This window comes from Diachasmimorpha longicaudata, chromosome 17 (assembly GCF_034640455.1).
Source record: "Diachasmimorpha longicaudata isolate KC_UGA_2023 chromosome 17, iyDiaLong2, whole genome shotgun sequence".
Classification (NCBI taxonomy): domain Eukaryota; kingdom Metazoa; phylum Arthropoda; class Insecta; order Hymenoptera; family Braconidae; genus Diachasmimorpha; species Diachasmimorpha longicaudata.
Genome location: NC_087241.1, coordinates 4581695 through 4593980, shown reverse-complemented (window position 1 = coordinate 4593980; position 12286 = coordinate 4581695). Strand labels below are relative to the sequence as shown.

At 43.8% G+C, this 12286-nt stretch overlaps 2 protein-coding genes across 7 annotated transcripts; both read left to right on the top strand.

Annotated features, from left to right (window-relative positions):
• Window positions 1-98: 98 nt before the first annotated feature.
• LOC135170661 (ATP-binding cassette sub-family D member 1) lies at window positions 99-4949 on the top strand. The gene is made up of 6 exons (XM_064136678.1): window positions 99-1045; window positions 1138-1376; window positions 1728-2105; window positions 2762-2856; window positions 3394-4335; window positions 4599-4949. The coding sequence occupies exons 1-6, from the start codon at window positions 504-506 to the stop codon at window positions 4647-4649; spliced, it is 2247 nt and encodes a 748-aa protein (XP_063992748.1). The 5' UTR covers window positions 99-503; the 3' UTR covers window positions 4650-4949.
• A 482-nt stretch (window positions 4950-5431) lies between these two features.
• On the top strand, window positions 5432-11643 carry LOC135170457 (protein glass-like). Of its 6 annotated transcripts, none has more exons than XM_064136290.1 (9): window positions 5432-6577; window positions 6666-8018; window positions 8305-8608; window positions 8862-9059; window positions 9274-9655; window positions 9751-10026; window positions 10161-10493; window positions 10662-10829; window positions 10919-11643. In XM_064136290.1, the coding sequence occupies exons 4-9, from the start codon at window positions 9002-9004 to the stop codon at window positions 11082-11084; spliced, it is 1383 nt and encodes a 460-aa protein (XP_063992360.1). In that variant the 5' UTR covers window positions 5432-6577; window positions 6666-8018; window positions 8305-8608; window positions 8862-9001; the 3' UTR covers window positions 11085-11643. The 6 variants fall into 6 exon arrangements, with proteins under 6 accessions (XP_063992360.1, XP_063992359.1, XP_063992362.1 ...); XM_064136289.1 differs by having other exon boundaries at window positions 6663-8018; XM_064136292.1 differs by having other exon boundaries at window positions 5432-8018; window positions 8389-8608.
• Window positions 11644-12286: the final 643 nt, after the last annotated feature.

The window sequence follows — 12286 nt, the reverse complement described above, 5'->3', positions numbered from 1 at the left end:
AAAATGAAGAAAAAAAATTGGAATAAAGAGATAAGATGGTATGATCACTAGGACTGACGGCGGAGCATGCAGTTGGTGAGTCCAAGTTCCATTTGAATCATTTGACTCACCAAGAGTGAACTGACACACGCGTGTTTCACTAACACAATGTAAAAACGAAAAGAGATTGTTGAATACGCGTGAGGCATTCGTTGTGGAATGGTGTGTTTGTATCCGCGATATTACGAGGTAGTAGGAGAAGAGAACGGAGAGAAATAGAGATAGCGAAGAGGGACGAGGCAGTTGCCAGCTGGTTGTCGTTTCGAGTGTAGCGTTAACACTGGAGTAAAATAAAACTGCCTCCAAAGGCCGATTATCCCGGACAAAAGTGAATAATATATTTTAAATAAATACCTGGTGAACAAAGCCATGACGTTGCTGGCGTTGTCATTGCGATCAGTCCAGGACAGTCGATGAATCAGAGGTGATGATTTTTCGTGAGTTTTTGCGTGGAAACAATAACGATGTCGTCGGTATTTTCAAAGTTAATCGACAAGACGTCAGCGAAGTACGGTGTGAGGCAGGAAACACTGACACGCGGGGTCGTGGGTACTGTCACAGCACTGTATCTTCTCAAACTGACATATCCTCACATTGTCAAGCTCACCAGCAAGCTGAATGCCAGGAGGAAGCCAGTGATAGGGTCCAGCGAGCTCCAGAAAAATGGCAAAATCGTTGGTAAATCGTCACCCACCAAGAGAATCCCCAACGTCGGTCTCGATCGGGCCTTTGTCAAGCAACTTGTTGAGCTTCTGAAGATCATGGTACCCGGTTGGCGCTCCAAGGAAGCTGGACTATTGACATGCGCCACAGTGACATTACTCGCTAGAACATTTTTATCGGTTTATGTTGCAACACTAGAGGGGCAAATTGTCAAGAGAATTGTCCTCAAGGATGTTCGGGGATTTTTTAAAATGCTCACTCGGTGGTTTGCCATTGCATTTCCAGCGACTTTCGTTAATTCGGCGATTAGATATCTGGAGGGAAGGCTTGCACTCAGCTTTAGGTAGAAATATAATTACAGTCATTGGTGTAATTGCCATTTGGACGCTGGGGTTTCTTGAGATGTTTGTGATTATCGTGATGATTGAATTACAGGGAGCGACTCGTTCAGTATGCCTACAAGATGTACTTGTCACAACAGACGTATTACAGAGTTTCGGCACTCGATAATAGACTTGGGGGGGCTGAACAAAGACTGACTGATGATTTATCGGAATTAGCTTCCTCTATGGCACATTTGTACTCCAGTCTCACAAAGCCACTACTAGATTGTGCACTTGTGGGAATTGCTTTGGTGTCATTCTCACATAGAATGGGCGCCAGGACAATACCAGGTAAATAAATCATAAAATTTATTTGTACTAACACAGTCCTTATCACCAGCTTCCTGGAAGTTTAATGACAGCCCAGGTTATCGTGAAGGTCTCCAAACGTTCCTGGAACTCACGACAGTTCAGGGAAACTCGTGAATTCTATTTTCAGTTGAGAAATCTTCAGACAATTGCCCATCTCGTCATCGAATCCGACCAAGTTTTATCTAATCACGTACCACTGATATATCTCGATCGATCGTCTGACCTTTTAAGAGATAAATTTCTCGTTGCCCTCGTGACCTTGAGAGAATGAGATCAATCGTTCCATCGATGGAGTCGAGCCACTCGTCCTCTCATCACCCACTGTTTCAGGACCATTGTTGGCAGCCGGTGTCATAGCAATAACCGGTCAGGTACTTCGCCTGGCGTCACCCAGGTTCGGACAACTTGTTGCTGAAGAGGCCACCAGACGTGGACGACTGCGAGAGGCGCATGCCAGGATCAGTGCACACGCCGAGGAAATTGCATTCTATGGAGGGCACAACACCGAACATCGGTATCTCACCACTGCCTACAGGGCACTCGTCGTCCACCTCCGGAAGGTCCTGGCCCTCAAACTGTGGTACGTCATGCTGGAACAACTTCTCATGAAGTACGTGTGGTCTGGCACTGGATTACTCGTCATTGCAATGCCCCTGTTGTATACGAGCTCCACGACGTTGGCCAGGAGTGCTTACAATGACGGTGATGGTGAGTCAATTTCTTTTCAGACATTTTAATTATTCGTCTGTTTAATTTTTTTCTACAAAATATTTTGAAAATTTATGATTTCCATATCGTCGAGTGTATTATGATAACACGAATGAATATTTTATGCTGAGAAGGTCGTTTTTTAACCGAGTAAAACGTGTTCTGGGACGGAGGTTAATGAAGGAGACGTGAATAGACTCGAGTTTTTACTGCGTTCGGGAGATTTGTTTTGTCATCCTGAGATGATTTGGATTTTTTTCGGCTTTTAAATGTCTCCCCGGACAAGGGCAGCGGTCATTTTATTTCGAAATTGAATGATTCAAATTTCCTATTTAAATGTGAGTCGATAAATATTTGAGATGAAGGTCATTGTTACGAGGTCGTGTCGGATGTTGCTGACAGTGACCCAACTTGTCGAGTTTTGGCACAAGGTCAATTTGCACGTCTGGTATTCTGGCTTGTTTAAAGAATTTTGCATCGTCCCAGCGAATTCATCGTGAAGCGTTTCGAAAATTCATTTAAAAAATATTGTTTACATTTCTTAAATGTAAACAATATCCAATTAATGCTCCACAATCAGCTGAACAAAAGGAAAATTCAGTTCATTGAATTTTACCGCAGTTCAATCCTCCTAATTGATCCAATTACTCCTGCAGGAGGTGTTAGCGAACGCACTCGTTACCTGACGACCTCGAAAAATCTCCTCAGTTCAGGTGCCGACGCGGTGGAGCGGCTGATGTCCTCCTACAAGGTAATCAGCCATCACTAAAGCCTTATCCACACATGAGAATTAATGAAATTATCGGAATCACAGTCTAATGATATGAATAATTCAAGTGAAATTCCTCCGATCATAAAACTTGGTGAAACTCAGATCTCCGTAATTGATAAATACGGAGAAAAAATTATTCTCATCTTCTCCACCGTCTCATTTGTGATCAAACAGGAAAAATCAATCAATCAAACGCATAATCGAAACAAATAATTTATCGCTGATGATCACTTCTGCAGTAACAGATTACACAGAAATCAATCATTTTTTGACTACCAAGTAATGATAGACTCATTGTCATTCAAACAATGAAATTAATTAATTACATAATTAATGTAGTTAATTGAGGACATTATTGGTAAATAAGGACATTGATGTAACGAATCGTCAAATTTTTTGGGGGGAAATAACTTCGATGGGTTTTCCATGAAAACTCCATAAAAATAAATTAGTAAATTAATAGAGCAGTATGCAACCCTCAAACCCACTCCATAGTAACCCCCCTCGATGATTCAGGAACTAGTAGCCCTGGCCGGTTACGCGAACCGCGTGAGTGAGATGCTGGACGTCTTCAAGGACACAGCACTCTGCAAATACCAGAAAAACGTGGTCCTGAGCCAGCAGTTGGTCCGGGGCTCTTTGTTGAACGGTCCAACCTCCAGCGAAAGGATCCTGGAGTTCAGAGACGGTGCACCAGTGATAAAGGGCATTATCAGAGAGTCCCTGGACGGCAGTATCGCCCTGGAGAACGTGCCGATAGTGACGCCCAACTGCGAAGTGATAGTTCCAAGTCTGACGATGACGATAAAACCGGGTGATCACCTGCTGATCACAGGTCCCAACGGTTGCGGCAAGAGTTCCCTCTTCAGAATCATCTCGGGCCTGTGGCCGGTGTACGGTGGCACCCTGACGCGTCCCGGTGACTCATATCTCATCAGGACGGGAAGGTCCGCGATGTTTTACATCCCCCAGAAGCCCTACATGACAGTTGGCTGTCTGCGAGAGCAGATAACGTACCCCGCGGACTCCACCAACGCCGGCTGCACCGACGAGGAGCTCCTGGAGCTGCTGGACCTCGTGGACCTGCGGTGCCTCGCTGAGAGAGAGCCCGAGGGACTCGATGCTATGGGTGACTGGGACTCCACACTCTCTGGAGGGGAGAAGCAGAGGGTCGCGATGACGAGGCTCTTCTATCACGCACCCCAGTACGCACTTCTTGATGAGTGCACCAGTGCTGTCAGCCTCGAGGCCGAGGGCCTCATGTACGAGACAGCTAAACGACGGGGAATTACACTCTTGACGATTACGCACAGGGTATCGTCCTTGGCGAAGTACCACAGGTTCGTGCTGAGGTTCGACGGCGAGGGCGGATGGACGTTTGGACTCCTCGAGGGTAGCGAAGGGATGAGCACTCCTGGAAGAGATGTCAGAGGGGAGGGAGGAAAGGATAAATTGCAGGTAATTAATTAATCATTAATTAATTAATTAATTAATTGTTTTTTGATGGGGTCTCGATGTAGAGGTGGCTCGGGGAAATATGGTTATGAGGGTCCGTCGTCTCCTGGGGGTTGGGGGTGTCTTTGAAGGGCAGCTGATAGTTGAAGAGACTGAGAATGGTCTTGGGGGATTCGAGGGTTTTCGAACAGCGATGACAATGATTATGAAGATTGTAAATTCATTAGTCATTAGTTCTCGTTAACAAATTCGTAAATTTGTTTCAGGAAATTCGAGATTTGGTTACTGAGGACTCGCTACCGCACGGCATCAGCTGAAACCGAACATGAGTTCTCGATTTCGTGATGATGATTATGATGGAGTTATGGTGAATAGGAAAATTTTTATAAACAGACTATTGTATATTTAAATATTACCGAACCAATCAGTGGTGAAGGGTGGGATGATACGGGACGTTTTGATTGTTGGAAACGTTCGAATTCACATCAAGGCTCACCCTTTCCCTTCTGAACTACGTTCTATTCTTTAGATTGAAATTTCAATTGTTTATCTTTTGCTACCAGACAGTATTTCGTAGCATACAAAAATAAATAAATACGTGAGATAGAAAAGTTTAATTAGTGGAGTATTTTTTATTTCTCTACCGTTGAAAAAAAATTCATTAGTCATCTGTCGAATTCCTTTTGCCTAAAATGTCCTGGGTCAGATGGAACGTCTGACGACGAGTGAGTGAAAAATTCAGTTGCCCCGAGTGCGCAAGAAACCACTTGCGTCACAAGCTGTTGCAATTTCCATCATTCATAGACGTCAATTGAAAAATTCTGCGGATTTTCACTCACCGAGGAGACGAGTAAATCAATGTCGAGGGGTCAATGCTCGATTTTTCTCTTTCCCCGCGGTATTTTTAGAATTTTGTCATTGCGGGAGTGGAAGTGAAGAAGAGGAAAATTAATTAACGCACTGACGCTGTATTTTCAAGGGCCGAGGGCTCGTGGAGAACAGTTGTAGTGAGGGGCACGGGGGGTGACAGAGGGAGAGGGAAAATGGGGGGAGGAGGGTGGGAGGTAGATGCTAGGGGAGGGAAGACCCACAATTTCCGATGAGCTTACCTCCGGGAAACCCTCTAAGGGCTAAACGTCGATACCGGGACACAGAGCAGCCAGGGCTAGTCAGCCATCTTGAACAGAGTAGTCGACTACATGGGGGTTGTATATCACGTACATTCAATGAACAACTCGAAACTAATGCAATTCACCTTTAATTCTATCCACAAGCGAGAGCGTTTCACAGTGAAAGGAGAGACTGAAATGTTTCGATAAAATCGAGATTTATTTTCACTGATTTCTCTCTCGAATGATCAAACGTAGTTTTTATTACCAATTAATTGTTTTTTAGATCAAAAGTATTTTGAGTAACTGTTACCAATGCATCGTAAAATCAATTTATGGTGTATAAACTGATTTTAGAAATAGAAAAAAAATGTTTTTCCAAAGTCGAGAGGTATTTCACTGGGAAAAAAATTATTTAAACTCTTGTTCATCAACTGATAGCCCCCAAAGCAAAATTATTAATTAAACTCATGCGATCCCCACCCAAAAACGCTCGTCCAATTTTTTTTTTTCCAAAAGTATCACATTTCTCATTCCAAAAACGGGAACATCTGGTCATTGAGTAAATAAGTAGTATTATTCTTACCCTTTAGGATTACTTCTTCCTTTCCTCTGTCTCTGGAAGGAGTACGACCGATTGAATTACCAGAGGATGGCGCGTGCCACCGGCCGCCCTCAAAGCGGAAATACACCATAACCCAGGATGGAATAATGAAAACGTTAATCTCTCGATTGAGAAACATTCGATTTTTTTTTTCATGCCGACGAGTCCATCGCCGTTCCGATGACAAGATAAAATCCACTCACCGCCGATGAAGAGCTGTACCGGGGGTGAATCAAATCGAGGGGATGCGGCCACAAAGTTTAATTACGTCGCATCCTCCTGTGGGTTTTATCGCGTGCCGGGATTATCCGGTGGGCAATCACTTAACTGATAGACCGTGTCATCCAGCGCACTGGACCAATCACTCAATTTTTTGATTCTTTTGAACTGGTGCTTCGAGGGGTTGTAAGCCGGGTTGCTGATCACCAGTTATCGGACAACCCCACGTTCCATTCAGGTGGAGGTAAACACAGGTGTTGCTATCACCCGGAATCATCGGGGGCTTGATTTTTAGATGGGCCAGGCGAGAAGGGTAACTTTACATTAATTATGAATTTTAATTTAAAAAATTTAACCAGGTCAAAATAAATTTTGAGAGAATTTTGAGTTTCCCTCAGAAGGTTCTACCGATCGCCTCAGCCTGAATGAATGCAGCCCCACGAAAAAATGTGATGAAAAACCCGGTCAACGAGAATAACTTTTGGGTCCTTGGGTAAATACCGCGGACCCAATCGGCTGGCAACATGTAAACCAATACTTTTATCGTGGAAGTTGAACCGTTGTCCCAAGTGAGAAGGAATATCCCATAGTATCCCAACGATGTGTCCACGCGAATGATTCTATCGGATATATCGATGAAAAAAATAATACCCAGGGACATATCGTCAACCCAATCCTCTCTAACAGGCGCGATGTGGTCGACTTCCCTTTCCTGTTTCCACGTTACATCGGAACTAGCCAGCGAGTCAGGTGTGTCCACGATGGAGAACTCCAAACTGAGTGGGTAACACGATCTCCAGGGGACATCTGACAAATAGGGATTTTTTTTAAACAAATGTTCACGAGAAAAAAATTTATTAAAATTTAAATTTCGATTTTTTTGAGATTACCGGAGCGCCTGAAGCTTATTTATTTATTTATCCTCATGTATAGGCTCTCGATGTTGATAAATAAAGTATATGAATATATTATAGTTTAAAATAAATAGACATAAAAAATCAAAATGCAAATATATGATAAATATGGAGTTGAGGCGAATCAAATCAAATTAATTAATTGAATCACTTGATTAGGTGGAATAAATTGAGTTCAAATTGGATTAATTCATTAGTTAAATTGTTTAGTTGTTTTCCACATCTTCCAGTACAAAAATTTCAAAATTCAGCCCGATTAATCGGCAAAAAACTGTCGAAAGGAAGAAGGCATTACGATCGAGTGATCTTAAACATGCAAGGACCACCCTGATCGCCATGGTGTTGTAATGCAATAATGTCCCCTCCCCCTCCCCTCATGCTGATGGATCCCGGATGACCCAGGGATCGCTAAACGACACCGATTCCACGGTGTCATCCCTCTGGCAGTACCAACCCCCTCGTTCACCCCCGCATTAATCACTGGATGAGTAAATTAGACAAGCAAAAAATAAAAGACCTCACTGGCCGATCATGAGGGAAAAGAAGAGCCCGAAGAGGCGTCATTGGAGAAGAGTTGGTGTGGGCGAGAGCCGGTGAGAGCAGTTGGTAGTGGGGTGTGACCAAGGGACGGTTAGACTTCAAGTTAGGCTTGTCAGTCTGTCAAGGGGTGCGAAACAGAGTTAACGAGGCTGTCTATTGTCAATACCGTCGCTAGTGAGACTCCAAAAAACTCGAGTTCTTCATTGGATTATTTTTGTTCTAGTGATCTTCAAAAAATCCGGTCAATCAAACTAATGTTCGAATTAGATTTCAAATTCTGAAGTGATACGGTAGAATGAGGTGAGTGAACTCATCTCGCGCCGCATTTTTCGGGAGATATCTCGGAATCTCGAAGAAATAGAAAAATTTTCGTGAGGACTTTTTTGTAGAGCTGATCTTCCCCTACGAAAAAGGTCATTACCAAAATTCCGATATTTCCACTCGTTTTTGAGATAATCGTCAAAAACGGAGGGCTCACCGCTTATCACATTGGTGAACCCAAGTTGGCTCATCGCACCCCCGTTTTCGAGCGATATCTCCGAATCTGAGGGAGATAGCGAAATTTTTGTCATGACATTTTCTGTAGAGCTCAACTTTCTGCATCGAAACGGTTATGACAAAAATGTTGCTATCTCCCATCCATCCCAAGATATTAATTAAAAACTATCAGTAGGCAAAAGTGACTTATCTCAATCGGTGCTTGCGACTCAACTGGAAAATGTTCAAGTTCACGTCCCCCAGGTGCGACATCACATGGAATACTGTGACAAGTGTGTGTTCCGGGTAGATATTTCCCCCTGGAAGCATTGGATACCGTATTCAGGAGTAGGTGAGGCACCAGTGAATCCTCCCCTGACGATGTGATGCCCAAGTATGAAGAAAACACCGAGGTAAGACTCCACTTTTCATCCCTTGTTGTGTTGACACGTGGAAAACGCATGGGATATTTGAATGAAAAGCTCCCGGTGGGTTTTCCCCGGATATTCCTCCCCCGTCCACCGGAAGTATCGGTCCTAGACGATCCCGACGAGCCGGTGAGGCCTCGGACGATCGCTCTGATCGCGATGTTTGGCAAATACTCGGGGGAGAAATTGTGGTGGAGGGAAACAGGATATTAATGAAAAATTCACGGGGTGACTGTAGGGGAGTACGCGGCGTTGTCAGGACGACGCCAAGGGGCTGGACCACGCAGCATCGCGAACGATAGGGTGCCTCGGGTGTAGAGGATAGAGGGGCCAGGGGGTGGATCTGGGGGTGGTAAACGTCCCAGATATTTATCAGAGATGGAGTTTCTGCAGAACCACCATTCGGCCAACAGCTCGGAGCCTGCTTATACCCTCGGTATGTGGTTCAATATCATTGTTTATAATTTTTAATGTAATTTTAGAGTCAACGTAAGCCTCCAAATGATTTTTCTCTTCTCAATTAATTTTTCTCCCCTCACAATAATTTTTTATCCGATTCATTTCGCCCCACCCTGAATGATCTCCAGTTGTGCTCACTTTGGTTTAATGTGTTCGTTCGTTAAATAACGCCCATTAATTATCAAAATAAGGTTTAAACGCCTTGTTAGGGTCAGTAGGCAGCATCGAGGCGAACATTCCAAACGGTCTCTGTGGCACAAGTGTCCTGAGTGTCCTGGGCGGTGAGGACGGACTGTCAGACGGCCATCATCATCACCAGGGTGACGATGCAACAACGGCTGCTGCTGCTGCGGCAGCTGTCGCCCTAGGCAGCCTCCAGGAGTTGCAGTCCAGTCCTGGAGATGAGATAAATCCAGACACTGGCCAGGGGATACAGACGAACGGTCAGACTCAAGTTGTCGGTGAATTCGGCGCCAGCTTCTGGGTTGATGACATGGCGGGATTTCCACTGCCTCCCCTCGACCTCGATCCACTGCCCCCAGGGCTCTTCAGTCCCTGTTCTGCCACGTACAAGTGAGTAATTTTATTCAAGGAAGTGACGACTTTTCTTCGATCCCTCTGATTGGGTAGATCACGTTTTCATGGGATTTTTTATGTTCCTGGAGTAGCTGGGGATGCACGAGATCGGACTGCATGCCCCGACCGGGGAACCCCAATGGCGAAGGGGTTGCTGATGTCCTCCTGTCCCTGAAACACGCGGTGGTCCATCCAGCGAGTCCAACCGGCGGTTACTACACCTCCCCAGTGGGTAATCATCATTATGGTCAGGAATATGGACAGAGTCTGGCACCTCCACCGGTTGCACCTAGTCATTACCCACCTGGACCTGCCATGTCCGTCAATGTCTCCATGAACATGACCATGAACATGAATATGCATCCAGGGTGAGTGCAACCCTCGATTATCATTTCTTACAATCGAAATATTGATGGGGTACATTTTTTTCGTGAGAGAAATTATTTTTTTTAAATCACGAGGGTAACGACGAATATATTTTTCTCTTTGTTATTTATCCCAGATATGAACAAAGCTATGCATCGGCGTGGGGCGTGGAACCCCTATTGAGTCCCGCCTCTCAATACAACCCCATACAGGAGTCGCAGTCGAGGGTGAATCAGACACCGGCCAATAGCTTCGTTGGTCCACACCCCTCGCACTCTCATCCCCACGCGAGACTCCAATCCACCGTCAACGAGCACGCGCTCTGTGTATCGGGTAATAGCTCAGGTTCGAGTATTATTCATGACGATAATGGAAGACCGAATTTGTGCAAAATTTGTGGAAAAACTTATGCAAGACCTAGTACACTTAAGACCCACCTTAGAACTCACTCCGGGGAAAAACCATTCAGGTACGTAAGAGGATTAATTCTTGAGCTTTTTTATTATTCCAGTGTTCCAGGGTCAAGAATATTTTTCGATGGGTGGATGGGAAGATCTGGAAGATCGTCAACTGTTTAAAAAAATTTACACACTTTATTATAAAATAATACTATTTAAAACATCTCCATAATTTTCAGATGTCACGCCTGCTCGAAAGCCTTCAGTCAAGCGGCGAATTTGACAGCTCATGCGAGAACCCACTCCGGAGAAAAGCCATTTCGATGTCCAGTTTGTGACCGAAGATTTTCCCAGAGCAGCTCGGTGACGACGCACATGAGGACACACTCCGGCGAGCGTCCTTACCGGTAATTACAATCTCCATTATTTTAATTGGAATTCCTTCGGGACTCTGAGAAACATCTCCGAGTGTAAGAGTCGTATCATCGAATTTCAGGTGCAGATTCTGCAAGAAGGCGTTCTCGGACAGCTCCACCCTGACGAAGCACCTGCGCATTCACTCCGGTGAGAAGCCATACCAGTGTAAATTGTGCTTACTACGTTTCAGCCAAAGTGGCAATTTGAACAGGCATATGAGGGTCCACGGTGGTTCTCTGACGTGACACACTACAACCAATCAATCATTATCGATGGATTGTAAATGCACGACATTTCCGTACTGTCGAATACCGGCGTGTATTCGGCTCGGTTCCAACTTACAACGAAATTATTGAATTTTTAACATTTTACGGAGAATTTATGATTAAAATAATTAAAGTGAGTGTCAACGAGAGTGTTGAGAGAGTCTCCTCGTGTAGTAAAAAGGTTTATCTCCCAAAAAAACAAAAAAAAAAACCAAAAGAAAACCCAGTGATCTCTTATCTAGATGTAACCGAGGGAATCTGCATCGAAAAAAAGTGACTAGAGAGCCCCGAGCATTCACCACAGCACCGTTGATTATTGTACAAATATTGTATTTATTATAATAATTATTATTAATCATAATTAATATCAATGTTGCGGTTTTCATCGCCGTATCGTTTATTAAATCATCGTCTAAGTTTTATCGTCGCAATTTGTCATATCCTCTGTCCCACCGATCGTCCGAAAATTGTCTATTTAATTAACAAATTCATTTTTTTTATTCTCCATCACTTTAAATAAAAATGTGATTTATTTTAATTTTTTTCAAGTATTTTTTTTATTTTCTCGATCACCAGTGGCATGCACTCATCTCGAGGAACATGGGCATGTGCATAAGGCATGTACATGTGTATAGACATGTATATACTGATTGTTTTGGTTCTGGAATTAATTATGTACATGCGCGAATTAATTATTAATTCATAAAATGACGTTGATGGTAAGAATAAGATGATTCGGGTGATTATTCAGTGGTTCTTGTCCTGGGCGGGGGGTCACTGTCTTAGTACCTGACCTTATCCAGGAACTGAGCCACCAGGAAGTCTGGAACAATTTCCTGGTAATTTTTTTTTCATAGTATCACTCACTCTGGAGGAAAGAGAAAAATTTCAATGGTTTTGTCATAGAAAGGAACCGATTTTACGATGGAAACATGAAGAGAATGTTCCATTGACTTCAGGTAATTCATTATTACATTGATTTCTTTTTTTTTAATTAAAAACTTCAATGAGAATAATTTCTTGTTCTCCTTGGGATTAATTATGTACAAGCGGTTTCTTCTCCTGACTAAGGGCCCACCGTCCCAGGCCCTGTCCCAGTAGCTGAACGAGGCAAAAACGTAAAGAATATACTCCGCAGTGTATTTTTTCATCTCACAAATATCGTTAACTCTACAAATGGA